Source organism: Schistocerca americana, chromosome 3 (assembly GCF_021461395.2).
Source record: "Schistocerca americana isolate TAMUIC-IGC-003095 chromosome 3, iqSchAmer2.1, whole genome shotgun sequence".
Classification (NCBI taxonomy): Eukaryota; Metazoa; Arthropoda; class Insecta; order Orthoptera; family Acrididae; genus Schistocerca; species Schistocerca americana.
The window spans coordinates 584,100,433-584,116,780 of NC_060121.1; the positions used below are offsets into that span (position 1 = coordinate 584,100,433).

Below are 16,348 nucleotides of genomic sequence, written 5' to 3' on the forward strand. Positions count from 1 at the left end.
CGAACTTCACTAATTCCCACTATATCCAACTTTAACCTATCCATTTCCCTTTTTAAATTTTCTAACTTACCTGCCCGATTAAGGGATCTGTCATTCCACGCTCCGATCCGTAGAACGCCAGTTTTCTTTCTCCTGATGACGACGTCCTCCTGAGCAGTCCCCGCCCGGAGATCCGACTGGGGGACTATTTTACTTCCGAAATATTTTACCCAAGAGGACGGCATCATCATTTATCCATACAGTAAAGCTGCATGCCCTCGGGAAAAATTACGGCTGTAGTTTCCCCTTGCTTTCAGCCGTTCGCAGTACCAGCACAGCAAGGCCGTTTTGGTTAGTGTTACAAGGCCAGATCAGTCAATCATCCAGACTGTTGCCCCTGCAACTACTGAAAAGGCTGCTGCCCCTCTTCAGGAACCGTACGTTTGTCTGGCCTCTCAACAGATACCCCTCCGTTGTGGTTGCACCTACGGTACGGCTATCTGTATCGCTGAGGTACGCAAGCCTCCCCACCAACGGCAAGGTCTATGGTTCATGGGAGGGGATCTTAAATTTATAATTTGCAATTATTTATTAGCTGGGTCACAGATTTTCATCCGCAAGACCTGCAATGCTGTGCAGCATGCTACATGTAAAATTCCGGAACTTCAAACAAAGCCAATTAAGCTTCAATAGCTTACAGTATACTACAGTTGCAACAGTGAACCCCCGAGTAAATAACAGATCACATACACCCAACGGAACAACCGTCGAGTGACGTAGCGAAAGTTAAAACTTAGGAGTTCACGTGGGCAATACTTCGCTTCCAGAGGATCAGCTTCATTCTCCGAAAATATGGAGTTAATGGACAAACGGAAGGCGCCCAAAATCAGTTCGGTCGGTCAGCCAACATGAAACCAAAACACGGCACGACCACCAGGACAATGACAACTGCAAATTACCGCCAGCCCACACAGACTGCGGAACTACCATCGGGCTGCAGTACGCCCAATAGAGCATACTTTCTCGTAAACGGGCTTTGCAAGCTCGACGAATTCGCCTCACTGCTCTAACGTGCTCTTTTACCTCTTCATCGATCTGAAAGTGCTTACCACCGAGAAACGACTTAAGACGCCGAAATAAATGAAAATCGCTAGGAGCGACGTCGGGACTGAACGGAGGACGCCTAAAAACGTCCCAGCCAAAGATCTGAAGGAGTTGTCTTGTCACATTCGTAGTGTGTAGTCGGGCGTTGACATTAATGAAAACTACACCTTTCGAGAGTATTCCTCTGCGCTAGTTCTGTATTACGCGGCGCAGTTTTTTTAAGCGTCTCGCAATAAACATCCCTATTGATTGTTCATATCGTGGTAAAAAGTAAGTCAGTAAAATGCCTTGTCTGTCAAAAAACACTGTGCACGTGAATTTCTGCGGTGTCAAGAGTTGCTTGGGCGTAACTTTTCCTGGGGACGAAGTGTGCCTCCAGTCACTCGATTCCGTTACGTCTCAGGGGTGTCATAAGCAACCCGTGTTCCATCCCCCCCTGGCTATCTGGGATAAAAATTTCTCGCCACCGTCATTGTAACGTGTCAAAAAATCGAGTGCGCTATCCATCCGCTATTGTTTGTATTGTTCACTAAGAAATTTAGGCATCTAATGTGTGCAAAGTTTATGAAAGCCCAGTTTTTCAGTAACAATCTCGTAAATTACTGTTCATGAATACTAAACCTGCGGTTTTTCTTAACCATTTGTTCGACTGCATTAACCAGTCCATCGGAAAACAACAGATGAACGTTCACTTCGTTCTTCGTCACACTTAATCACGCCCTTCCTTAAACTTTCGGACACTTCTCACCACTGAAGAACTCATTGAACTTTATTCGTAAGCCTCAGAGATATGTCGATGAATGTCAGTTTAACGTTCGTAGCATTCAGGAAACGAACCACAGATCTCAGTTCCCACACGGCGGGATTTTCTATCAACGGTGCCATTATAAACAATTACTACGAGCGAGACACAACACAGCGAGGTCGAAATTGCGTCATTTCGTTCTGCTTCAACCAGAGATACTACTGCTCACGAGCGGAACTGTGTAGATTTCAGCAGTACCGCAGAGAACTTACTTTCGGAACTTCCCTCGTATTTATATAATGTCAACGGTGCAATGAATGGTAGCATGTTTACCATGAATGTCACATTTCTCGACATTTCAGCATAACAAACCATACTAAAACTGATGGGTTGTGGAGAGATATTCTAAGCGGTGTATTATTTACAGTGTCTAGTGGTGTAATACGGAATTGTAAGTAAGAAAAGTAACAAATACGACATGTTAACTTCGCAAATAGTTTAATCAACATGGAACTGCTCTGTTTGCTTTTGCAGCCAATCACAGCATAGGACCTGTGACGTCACAGACCATCACTGACTCGACGCTTGAATTCATAAACGCCGCATATTGAAAACACATGAAAGACGATAAACGTCTCAAGTGTAGAAATGAAAATAACAAAAACATGAAGTATCTATCGAAGCTAACATAGACAACATTAAAGATCTCTCCAAAACGCGTCATTTCTAGTACTGTTTGTTGTGATAAAGTGTCGGTAAACGTGACGTCGGCGGCGAAATATGCCACCTATATATCTTATCTTTGAGATATCTTTCCGTGTTATTTAGTAGATGATTATGAAAAGGAAAGGACGTACGGTCTCTAAACGGTTCAGGGAGCCCTGGCGCCATATGTGCGATCAGTAAATGTTGCAGCCTTCCTATGGAAGCCCCTGATCAGGAATGATACTCAACTGTTCATCATTTCGCTGTTGATCATTCAAATTGCACTATTTTCTCATACAACACAACTGTACTGTCATGACACAAATGTTTTCATTGAATCACTTCTCCTTATGCGTCTTCCAAGAACACAACTGTAAATGGTACAAAATACCTCGTCAAAGTTACTGCTACCAAGCGCAAGAGCTGTTTTACATCATTAACTGCGCCTTGTCGGACTGTGTACAATGCCATGCAGCACAGTGCATAACTAAAACACATTATTTTTGGAGTTTGGTTCTACATCTACATCTACATGGATAATAGGAAATTTGTGGTAAGACCTTATGGGACCAAATTGCTGAGGTCATCGGTCCCTCAGCCTACACACTACTTAATCTAAATTTAGCTAACTTGCGCTAAGGATACCACACAAACCCATGCCCGAGGGAGGACTTGAACCTCCGATGGAGGCAGCCGTGCGAACCGTGACAAGACGCCAAGACCGGGCGGTTACCCCGCGCGGTTACATAGATAATCTGCAAATCATCTTTAAATGCCTGGCAGAGGGTCCATCGAACCACCTTCATAATATCTCTCTATTATTCCAATCTAGTACAGCACGCGGAAGAACCGAACACCTATATCTCTCCGTGCGAGCTCTGATTTCCCTTATTTTATTATGATGATCGTTTCTCATCCGGAGGAGAAAGTTGGTGATCGAAATTTCGTGAGAACATTCCGCCGCAACGAAAAACGCCTTTGTTTTAATGATGTCCACCCCAAATCCTGTGTTATTTCAGTAACACTCTCTCCCCTATTTCGCGATAGTAAAAAACGTGCTGCCCTTGTTTGAACTTTCTCGATGTACTCCGTCAGTCCTATCTGGTAAGGATCTCACACTACGCAGCAGTATTCTAAATGGGGACGGACAAGCATAGTATAGGCTGTCTCTTTAGTAGATCTGTTACATTTTCTGTCCTGCCAATAAATTTCAGTCTCTGATCAGTCTTCCTCACAACATTTTTTGTGTGTTCCTTCCAATTTAAGTTGTTCGTAATTGTAATGCCTAGGTACTTAATTGAATTGACGACCTTTAGATTTGACTAATTTATCGTATAATTGAATTTTAACGGATTACTTTTAGCACTCATGTGGATAAACTCACACTTTTCGTTATTGAGGGTCAACTGCCAATTTTTGCACCATACATATATCTTTTCTAAATAGTTTTGCAATTTGTTTTGATCTTCTGATGACTTTACTAGTCGATAAACGACAGCATCATCTGCAGACAACCTAAGACGGCTACTCAGATTGTCTCCTACATCGTTTATGTAGATAGGACCTAAAACACTATCTTGAGGAACGCCAGAAATCGCTTCTGTTTTAGTCGATGACTTCCCGTCAATTACTGCGAACTGTGACCTCTCTGACAGGAAATCATGAATAAAGTCACATAACTGACACGATATTCCATAAGCATGCAATTTCAGTACAAGCAGCTTGGGTCGTACTGTGTCAAAAGCCTTCTGTAAATCTAGAAATATGGAATCAATTTGAAACCTCTTGTCAATAGCACTCAACACTTCGTGTGAGTAAAGAGCTAGTTGTGCTTCACAATAACGATGTTTTCTAAATCCGTGTTGAGTGTGTGTCAGTAGACCGTTCTCTTCTAGGTAATGCGTAATGTTCGAATACAATATATATTCCACAATCCTGCTGCATATCGACGTTAATGATATGGGCTTGTAATTTAGCGGATTGCTCCTACTACCTTTCTTGAATATCGGTGTGACCCGTGCAACTTTCCAGTCTTTGGGTACGGATCTTTCGTCGAGCGAATGGTTAAACTGTAATTTTCCCTGCACCCACTTCTCATATTTACCAGACTTATTCTATTCGTGATAATGGTAAGTAACTGTTCCCGCTCTATAAATTAATCGACAGGTTTCAACAAAGGTCGATTCTCCCACAAGAAGTACAACAATAACATTGAAACTTCCTGTCAGATTAAAACTCTGTGCCAGACCATGAATCGAATATAGAACCTTTACCTTTTGTGGGCAAGTGTCTCCCAACAACTGAACTCTCCAAGAAACTCCTCTCACGAAGGCGCCCCCCCTCCTCCCCCCTCATAGCTTTGCTTGTACCAATAACTATTCTCCTTCTTTCCAAACTTCACAGAATTTCTCCCTTGTACCTTTCGGCACATAGTTTTAATCTTCCAAAAAGTTTTAAATCAGGACACTCCCTGCTGCAGAGTTAGATTCTTTCTGGAATCGCAATGCAATGTTCACGTCGTGATAATGCTACAGACTGCACTCTAACAATGAGTTGGCTGATGTTTGTCGCTATAATAGAGTCAGCAAAAGAAGATCCTTGACAGCTGGCAATTCTGTTGCCAGCTTTCAACTGCAGAGTGGAAACAGCGGCAGGCGAAACAATAGTCTTCTACAGAGCTGTGAGAACACTACAGAGATGCCATAGAAATGCACGTGATTGGATCAGGAGACACGAAAGTAAAGCAGCAACGCCAAGCCCACTGCAACTACGACGGATCTTCTTTTGCTGACTTTACTGTAGGATTTCTCTTCTCATATTCCGCTTTTTTCAGAGGATAGTTGGCTGTTATTGTGCCTCTTGTCCCCCTGACAGAAGACATTTCGTGATACCACGATAGTACAGTCGTAAAGTGAATTACCACCTCAAAAAAATTTTATTATATAATTATTTTTTATTTGCTTTTAGATACTTACCTGCAGTCATGGTACGCACATCGGTCTACAGTGTCGAAACCCGCTGATACAGTGGAGTATCGTTCACTAATTAGTTTTTGGAATCAACAGAAGTGTTGCAGTTGTGTCAGGCTGCTGTTGAAGGTGATCTTTTTTTTTTTTAGGTGATAATGAAATCTTTGTGGTTTACCCTTGTACAGTAGGCAACTCAAAAGAACGCTTGTGAGGGGTGAGGACGGGGAGAAGGGAAACAGTCCTTCACCTTATTCCCTACTGCTCCGTACCTGTCTACGACTTACCTGAAAAATATTGTCTTACCACTAGCCTTCACTGTCAGTCTTGTCGTCTTTCATTGCTCGCCATTTATGATCTCCCATTTTTTTTTAAATTTTTTTGTTCACAGGACCTGTATCAAAGACTAAATTTCTAGCGAAACGCGGGGTGAGACTGCACATTGCCGCTGCAAGCAAGAAATGGACAACAATACGTTACCGTTGGTTTTAACTCAATAAAGCAAAACGTGTACTATAATTAAGAAACGCATTTCAGTAGTTGTATCAAAGTCACCAATATTTAACATGAGTACACAAATGGACAATTTGGTTCAAATGGCTCTGAGCACTATGGGACTTAACATCTGTGGTCATCAGTCCCCTAGAACTTAGAACTACTTAAACCTAACTAACCTAAGGACATCATACACATCCATGCCCGAGGTAGGATTCGAACCTGCGACCGTAGCAGTCACGCGGCTCCGGACTGAGCGCCTAGAACCGCGAGACCACCGCGGCCGGCTAATGGACAATTTGATCTATTTTATTCCCGAAGTATCAGCGTTATGAAGACGTGAAACAATCTATTATACAGGAGTAGTAGGGCTGAGAGGGTTCAGGTCCAGGCAGCATTTTTTTGTCAGATTCCCCCTGTCCCTCTCCATCCCCTATGACATGCACTTTTACCTGATTCCCCCTCCCCATTCTCCCGTCCTTATGATATATGCCAGTTCCCTTATGCGTAAAATGATGGGAATTTTAAAATATTCTAATACTGCCCTACATATAAAAAGGCATGAAACTCTTATATCGGCAGGTAATTCAGATTAATCCAGTTGTGTTATGTGCACAGCTGTGTGAAATTCAATAAAGCCAAGATGCGGCATTGTCATGGTGGTGGAAGTAGGAGCTGAGTACAGAATCCTACATGGTGGACAGAGGGCTATGAGCCCAGGCTGCATGGGTGCCACATTTTCACTCCACTATGATGTCGGAATCCTAGCTGGCGAGGGAATATTGGCACTGGAATTTCCTCCAGTTCTATGATGTCAGAATCCAATATGGCAGATCTGGAGCTATGTATCCAGTAAGCTTGGTTGCCAGATTTTATGTGTGTTCTAAATTTCTAAACTTAAAACCCAGTCATTGCTTTCCCAACTCTTATGCACCCCCACCTCAGCCTACTTGATTTAAAACAATATCTAATTGTAGAACTGGACATTCCTGGCCTCTTAGCCACGTGGAATTCATTACTTTCAATTGCATTTCTATGGCCTTAACCATGCCACAGTATCAGAACTTAGCAGCATTCTATTCTGCAGTGTGAACTAACCTTACCATTACAGGACACACACCAACACTAGACTGGCCACTGTGTACCTGCAGCTGGCCAAGGCTCTGGATCAGATGGCGCTGGCCATACTATAGAAGACTCACAGTGCTGCATGACATAGCGACTAGGGTGTCCACCCCGCGGTAGTTGAGTGGTCAGTGCGACAGAATGTCAATCCTAAGGGCCCAGGTTCGATTCCCGGCTGGGTCGCAGATTTTTACCGCTCAGGGGCTGGGTGTTGTGTTGTCCTAATCATCATCATTTCATCCCCGTCGACTTGCACCCGTCGGACGCTCTACCCGACAGGTAGTCACACGACATTTTTTTTTCTTTAGCGACGAGAGTCAAGCGTCGCCGATTTGCAAGAGGTTATCATGATAGTACGCTACTGGCATAGAGGAGTATTTCTACTCATACTTGCTATAAATTTGGACACACACGATATAGTGCATCCATACAACATATCATTGAATTTATGTCGAAATTGGTCAATTTTGCGCTGAAGTCAATGAATATTTTACAAATTAATACACGTTTGTCTGGGTTATGCATACCGGCTACGATCCTAGCAGGCATCTCTGTTTTCGTTCAATAACTTTTGTGATGCTTAATTCATAAGCACTCCAAACAACCCTCTAGAACCGTGCTGCAAACAGAGTGTGTATTTAGCGAGCTTGAACGTTTCCACAAGATTTTTAAATCATTCTGACGAATACTTGAAATTGCTGACGTCCAATAGTGTCCCAGATGTGTTCAGATCAAACGAATTTGACAGCTATGTCCAAGTGGCGCCTTTAACACTGTCACTGCAGATTTGCGTTATTTTCAGTGGGAGCTACTATTTTATTCCAATGATATCTCTGTAGACAATATGTTGAACTCCAATCGTCCTCCATACAGATTCGTCTAAGACTACCTGTAATGCTGATTTTAGTTCACACAGTGCAATAGGGTGCTGCTCAGTTCTAAAATTGGAGCCTGGTTAGTTACTCATCTGAAAGCGATGCATTCCACGTAGTTAAGAGGCCAGAAACCTTACCGATCAAAAAATAAACATATTTAAGTGTAAAATCATGCAGCCTGAGATGGCGGTGCACGGCTTTAGCGAACAATAGAAGACGGATAACTGCTCTCATTCCTAAATGATGACGTGGCGTCGCAACACAATCAATTTGCGAGCTCCAGCACGTAGGCAAAAGTAGTCTCCCTGTAGTAGTGGTGTAACATCAAGTGCCTTGTGGCGGGTAGATGACTGGCCTGTCCACTGTGGTGGACAGCACAACATGCCACAGGCTGTGGCCGTGGCAGTGGAAGCAGTTTACTGCGAAGGAGGTGGGGCTGCATCAGTGACCATGACCCACCAGCATTGACCCGCACAGTGGCAGCTGCCATCTCTGACTGATAGTGGCGATGTAGACTCCTTCCGGAATCCCTCTGACTAGTGGACACACTCCACGGTGCCGTCTTTGTTTAAATAAAGACAAAATTGTTCCTACTCAAATGGTTCAAATGGCTCTGAGTACTATGGAACTTAACTTCTGAGGTCATCAGTCCCCTAGAACTTGGAACTACTTAAACCTAACTAACCTGAGGACATCACACACATCCATGCCCGAGGCAGGATTCGAACCTACGACCGTAGCGGTCGCGCGGTTCCAGACTGTAGCGCCTAGATCCGCTCGGCCATCGTGGCCGGCAATTGTTCCTACTCTGTCCTAGCAGTAGTGGCAGTTGGTTACGCTTAGCACTTGAAAAAGTGAGTTCAAACTGTAATATCATAGGAGTGGGGAAAATCTGAGAACTGTGAATTTCGCCACAGGATGTGGTTCTAAACTTAGAACACACGGGAAATCTGACAACAAGCAAGCTGGGTTCATACCCCAGATCTGCCATCATGTATTCTGACATTAAAGAGCTGGGGAAATATGGCCACCATGCAGACTGGGCTCATATCTTGAGGTCCAGCATCTTAGGTTCTGACGTCATAGGACCGAGTAAATCTGACAACCATGCAGGCTGAGCCAACATCCTAGGGTTTGGCGTCTTGGATTCTATGCTTAGCGTAAATGATCTATTTCCACCATCTTGGATTTTTTTTATTTTCCATTTTACAGTTCGTGTAATTGGACTATTTTGAATTCCCCAGCAACTTTTGAGTACTCCGCCATTTTATACATCGACCAATTGGGTTATTTTGTATTTCCCACCATTTTATACGTAAGGCAATTGGCTTGAGTCAGAGGTAGTGGGTGAGTTGAGAGTCGGGTAATCTAGCAGCAGTGCAGCCTGGGTCCAAACTTTCTTAGTTATATGACGTATAGGGTAGACACAATAAAACTGGCCTACAAAATTGCTGCAAGACTAGCTTGGATTTGACCCTTGTTAATGAGAGAATTACCCACAACAGAAACTGCTGGGAACCACTAAGTCTATGAACCATTCGATTTCTGAGTAAAGTGGACTCAGCATTTCTGGAGCATTAGTTTTTTATTTCTAGGGGTGAGATGTGATTCAGCCTGTCAAGGCACATTAACTCACAGAAGATGCACCATTATGCATCAGGAAATCCTCAGCGGTATTTTGAAGAGCCGTTACATAATCTAAAGGTTCGTTTTTTGATGTGCAATGTCTGGTGTCCTCATCATAATACGTTTTTTTCCCAGACTGTTTATGCTTAACGGTATTTCCAGAAACCGTTTAATACATATGTAGATAGATTCACAGAAGATGAACGACTGTGTAGATTTTTTCAGCAATATGCAGCAATAGCATGCACTGCCTTGAGAACTTTGAGTTGAGTGTGTGGGGTGTTCAGAAAGGAGACAACTATCAGCAGAGGCAGTGCAATATTTTAGCTACCACAATCACCCCATCTCTCTGTCCCTGTGATTTTTATCTGTTTGGGAAATTGAAGGGGAATATATATTCACACCGTAAGAACTACAGCAAAACGTTAAAACAGCTATGCTGCTATTACTCAGGCAAAGCCGATACAAACGTCTCGCGTTTGCATGAATCGAGCACAGCTCTACACTGACATCAATGGTCGCCATTTCCAGCATCTTCTATGATGTTCATCGCGTGTCGGTCCTACTGTAAGCATTTTTCGACCATTTTTACTTCGCACAAACTGTATTTATGTCACTCAAACAAAATCAAGTCAGTCACAGTTACAGTGCTGAAGTAATTGCATTTATAAAAATTATTAAATAGTTCAGAGGAGAATGGCTAGTTGTCAATGTCCAACGGGCACACTCTTTCGGCAGCTGAACACATTACCACCACCAGGTGAGCTGATGAACAGTTCACTTGTCGTTGGATACTGACGTCCAGTCGTCCACGCGTCATTTATTTCGTCACGAATTACGCCAGGAGAAGCTGAAGACTCATAATAAAATGTTTACAGCAGTGCATAGTGTTCTGTTGTAGTGTAACTGATCCGCTGACCAATTCCTGGTGCTCGCGCTCCTCTCAGCAGCGGACAGTAGCCGCGATGCGTGTGTGTGTTTCAGAAGCAGCACGCCGCTGCTGTGCGAGAACCGGAGGCCGGCCAAAGTGCCGAGAGACCGCTGGCCGTACCTGGAGTGCTGTGACGAGGAGCACCTCTGCAACCGCGCCCCGCTCATGCGGCCGCCGACCGCCTGGCTCGCCGAGGTACGAGCCGGTAAGTGGCCGGCCTGCCCAGCGCTCCAGCACCTGCGTGTCCAGTGGTTACACACAGACACAGCAAACACAGCAGAAACTCACAAGTCTTTAGATGTGCATGAAAACTTAAACTAGACCTGCTAACACGTTTAAGTTCGCCTATGTTCGCCATGAGAATATTTGCCAACTTTTGGGTTATAGAAATCAGAAAGCTAACATATTTCGCATACTTACACTCACTGACGTCCTATAGATAATATCCTGAGTAAATCCTGACTTCAACAGTAAGTAGCAATTGCACAAAAGAAAGTAATTATAGTTGTGTGAATCGGGTTGGCGAAACGTACTTCTTGCAGGCATCTCTTTAAGCAGCTGGAAATATTAACCTCAGCCTTGCAGTGCATTTATTCACTTATGGAATTTGTTGTCAAAATCATTCTTAGTTTGAGAGTAACAGACACATTCACAAATATACCACTGGAAGAAAAAGTGATCTGCGTTATCTTTTCATGAATCTAACGTTGGCACAGAAAGGGGTTAGATGTGCAACTATAAAACACTTTGGCAATCTGTAGAGTCTAAAGCGATTTAAAACATAAAGACCTTTCACATAAACAGCCCCCTCTGTGCCACAGAAGAATTATTGAACAAAAATAATTAGTCATTTTTACAGAAAAATATCTGCAAATGACCAGAATACGAGTATCCATACACATTATAAAAACTGATGTATGTATATGTGTGCGTTTATGTATGTCCTAAGCCGTCCGCTGTGGCCGAACGGTTCTAGACGCTTCAGTGCGGAATCGCGTTGCTGCTACGGTCGCAGGTTCGAATCCTGCCTCGGGCATGGATGTGTGTGATGTCCTTAGGTTAATTAGGTTTAAGTAGTTCTAAGTCTAGGGGACTGATGACCTCAGATGTTAAGTCCCATAGCGCTTAGACCCATTTGAACCATTTTGTATGTCCTAAACCACTTATCCAATCTCAACCAAGCTTGTTACAGATATCCCTCACTGTCAGGCAATAATCGCTGGCGAGGTAAGAACCACCTTCCTCTCACAGTTGAGGAGATGTGACGTCATAAAAAATTAGATGCGTGAAAAATTGCCTCTTCGTGCATGACGTTTAAATTTATTACTTCTTTGCTACCAACTCTATTCGCAACACATTTTGCAGAGAGTATCCGCGTATGCCGTTGAATGTAGCTACACATATACATCACGGTACGATACATAGTTCAATAGCTATCACGTCACAAACACTGATATGCATGAAAAAATGTCGTATCACGCATGAAGTTTTAATACACTTATTCTTTAGTACGAAGACACTCCTACAGTCGAGTCAACTCAAGGAAAATCCTGAAACCCGACAGCGCTTTGACAGCATTAAATTGCGAAGCGCAAACTGTTGTAGACGAAAATAACAACCGTAAGTCTACCTATGAGGAAGCGTTGCCATAGAGATGTTTACAATACCTATTACAGCTGTACTTATACATGTCTACATTGCGCATTTGCGAGACTGTTTCATAATTTAAACGTGTTTTCATGAATACATGCAAATGAAATTTTTTCGATATTACACTACACACACAGTTCACTTTTCGCCTCCTTTTCTAATAGAAGATTAGCAAATTGAAGACACTGGTTCAAATGGCTCTGAGCACTATGCGACTTAATTTCTGAGGTCATCAGTCGCCTAGAACTTAGAACTAATTAAACTTTACTAACCTAAGGACATCACACACATCCATGCCCGAGGCAGGATTCGAACCTGCGACCGTAGCGGTCGGTCGGCTCCAGACTGTAGCGCCTAGAACCGCACGGCCACTCCGGCCGGCAAAGACACTGGCAATGACAGGTTTGTCAGCTAGTAATACACCCATGGAAAAAGTATTCATACACTAGTGTTGCGGTAGAATAGCTTTATTTGTTAGAACTGAAGATCACACCGAGGGATCTTATTGGGTAAACTAACACTATCAGGTTTTCTTCCTAATCTGTACTTAAACTATATGATCAAAAGTATCCTGACACTCCCAAACCATACGTTTTTCATATTAGGTGCATTGTGCTGCCGCCTGCTGCCAGATACTCCATACAAGCGACCCCAGCAGTCATTAGATATCGTGAGAAAGTAGAATGGGGCGCTCCGCGGAACTCACGGACTTCGAATATGGTCAGGCGATTGGGTGTCACTTGTCATACGTCTGTACGCGAGATTTCCACACCCCTAAACATCCGTAGGTCCACTGTTTCCGATGTGACAGTGAAGAGTAACGTGATGGGAGTCGTACAGCACAAAAGAGTACAGGCCGACCTCGTCCTTTGACTGACAGAGACCGCCGACAGTTGAAGAGAGTCGTAATGTGTAATAGGCAGTCATCTATTCAGACCATCACACAGGAATTCCAAACTGCATCAGTATCCACTGCAAGTCCTATGATAGTTAGGCGGGAATTGAGAAAACTTGGATTTCATGGTCGAGCGACTGGTCATAAGCCACACATCACGCCGGTAAATGCGAAACGATACCTCGCTTTGTGTAAGGAGCGTAAACGTTGGACGATTGAACAGTGGAAAAAAACATTGTGTGGAGTGACGAATCACGGTACATATTATGGGCCATCCGATGGCAGGGTGTGGGTATGGAGAATTCCCGGTGAACGTCATCTGCCAGCGTCTTTAGTGCCAACAGTAAAATTCAGAGGCGGTGGTGTTATGGTATGGTCGTGTTTTTCAAGGAGGGGGCTTGCACCCCTTGTTGTTTTACGTGGCACTATCACAGCACAGGCATGCATTGATATTTTAAGTACCTTCTTGCTTCCCACTGTCGAAGAGCAATTCGAGGATGGAAATTGCATCTTTCAACACAATCGAGCACCTGTTCACAATGCACGGCCTGTGGCGGAGTGGTTAGACGACAATAACATCCCTGTAATGGACTGGCCTACACATAACCCTGACTTTCATCCTATAGAACACTTTTGGGATATTTTGGAACGACGTCTTTGTGCCAGACCTCATCCACCGACATCAATACCTGTCCTCTACATCTACATTGATACTCCGCAAGCCACCCAACGGTGTGTGGTGGAGGGCACTTTACGTGCAGCACTCCGTGAAGAATGGGCTGCCATTCCCCAAAAAACCTTCCAGCATCTGAATTAACGTATGCCTGCCTTCGAGGCTGAGGGTGGGCCAACACCATACTGAATTCCAGCAATACCGATGGAGTGGTAAGTCATTTTCAGATAGGTGTCCGGATACTTTTGATCACATAGTGTATAAAAGGATTAAGTAAATTTGCATTCTGCAAAAAGTAATTAACAGTTATGTACAAGCTGGTCTCACACAGTGGGGAAAAAGTTATTCATACACTACCAGAACTGTAAACAAAGAAACGACTAATGAATTGCGTACAAAAAAAATTGTTCGAATGGCTCTGAGGACTATGCGACTTAACTTCTGAGGTCAGCAGTCGCCTAGAACTTAGAACTAATTAAACTTTACTAACCTAAGGACATCACACACATCCATGCCCGAGGCAGGATTCGAACCTGCGACCGTAGTGGTCGCTCGGCTCCAGACTGTAGCGCCTAGAACCGCACGGCCACTCCGGCCGGCCAATTGCGTACAGCAAGGAACGTCTTCAGTCGCAAGCTGCACCTCGTGCATGTTGATTCCGATACGACCAAGATGCCAGACAACAGTAAAATGGTCCGCAAATGGGAGGAAAGAACTGCAGAGGAAAGGTAAATAGTTATCTCCCAAAATGAAAAGGGGAAACCATTTTCAGAAATAGCTGATACTGTAAGAATCCGGGCAACCGTGCAGTACATAATATCGCGATTTAGAGAAAGAAATACCCTCATTAACAGTGAAAGAAGAGGTCAACCACAGAATCTAACGCAAAGAGAACGAAATGTGTTAACAAGGATGGTCAAAAATATCCTAAACTGACAGCTTCTGCATTATCTGCGCATGTTAATTATCATTTCGGAAGAAAATCACAGCAAGGTCCCTTTGCTGTGTTTTAAGTAGTAATGGGTATGGAGATAGAGCATCAAGAAGAAAACCATACTTTAGCAAGACGAGCAAGAAATTGTGACTTGAATTTTCTCTAAAGTATATAAGCCAGAACACATGTTTCTGGAGAAAGATACTGTACACAGATGAAAGCAAATTTAACATATTTGTAAATGATGGCAGGATATTGGTGTGGAGACGACCAAATACTGTGCTGGATCCCAAACACATTCAACCCACAGTAAAGCACAGTGGTAGAGTAGCTATTCTATGGGGATGTATCGCTACATCTGGTGATGCGCAACTTGCTTTTTGTTGAAGGTAACGTGGATAGATTCCAGTATATAAATATCCTAAAGTAAAATCAGCCAAAAAGTGTTGATTGCTTGAGTTTGGGCACAGATTACTACTTTCAGCAAGACCGTGACCCCAAGCATACAGCTGAAATTGGTCGCCTGTGTTCTTTGTACCATTTTCTCAAGTTTCCAGCACGGAGCACAGAACTTGTTCCAACTGAACATCTTTGATGTACGCTTGAAAGAATGGTCAGAAAACGTGAAATACGAAGTGAGACGGTTATGAAACTATGTCTGTAAGAAGAATGGCAAAATATTACGTCAGAGACCACCAAAAAACTGGTTCATTTCACGCCAAAGAGGTTAACAGAAGTGATTCGCAGGAGAGGAATGCCTGCAAAGTATTAACATTGTCATTACATTTACGTACATTGTACTTTTCTTGGTTTGTATGAATACTTTTTTTACTGCTGTGTGAAGCCAGATGGTACAGAACTGATATTTACTTTTTGCAGAAGACTAATTTAGTTAATCCCTTTATAAGTACAGATTAGGAAAGGAACTCCATATCTCTGGTTGGGACCTTAAGTTTTAATAAATGGAGATATTCTACACGACCAGTGGTGTATGAATATTTTTTCCATGACTGTATATAATGCGTGAAAAATTTTGAGACGTTGTTCAGGGATACTTTCCGAGTATTTTGGTATAAGAGACCCACAGTCTCCAGCGACTCGTCACAGACTAATAACGTAATTATGATTTATTTATTTTTTTACAGCAATCACCTCTGTTTCTATAGAAGTACTTTCACAACTGTAAAGAAGGTTGCAACTTGCTATAACCAAAACCTATAACACGCAACAAAGAGTAACTCAACAACCTTCAGACTAAACATGTACACTTTTGTCACAGTATGTTCAATGTATTCTGTCAGCGTACAGTACAGCATGTAACAAAAATAGAACCGTTCCCTTACAGGTGTTGATCAAAACATCGACTACCATGATGACAGAAGATTGTAGAGCGACGCACCATCGACTGTCTTACACGAACAAAAATTCCAATAGTCTGGGTTACTTTTTCTTTTGCTGTGATAATCTTAGCAACAAGGTCTTTGCTAGTGTCGAAAGGAGTCTTCTAAACTAGGCTCATCGCATGCTCCCAGAAGCAAAAGAAGAAGAAGACCATTGATGTCAGCTCTGCCGGCGAAGCTGGCCATGGAACAGGACGATCGTGACCAATCCATTGTCGTTCAAACTGTATTTCAATTTCGTTCCT

At 43.2% G+C, this 16,348-nt stretch overlaps 1 protein-coding gene across 1 annotated transcript in view; it reads left to right on the forward strand.

Annotated features, from left to right (window-relative positions):
- LOC124606241 overlaps positions 1 to 16,348 on the forward strand; it is a 473,911-nt gene that overhangs the window by 374,412 nt on the left and 83,151 nt on the right. Inside the window, exon 3 of the mRNA XM_047138215.1 lies at positions 10,605 to 10,756. Within this exon, the coding sequence (XP_046994171.1) occupies positions 10,605 to 10,756 (152 nt within the window). The remainder of the gene's footprint in view (positions 1 to 10,604; positions 10,757 to 16,348) is intronic.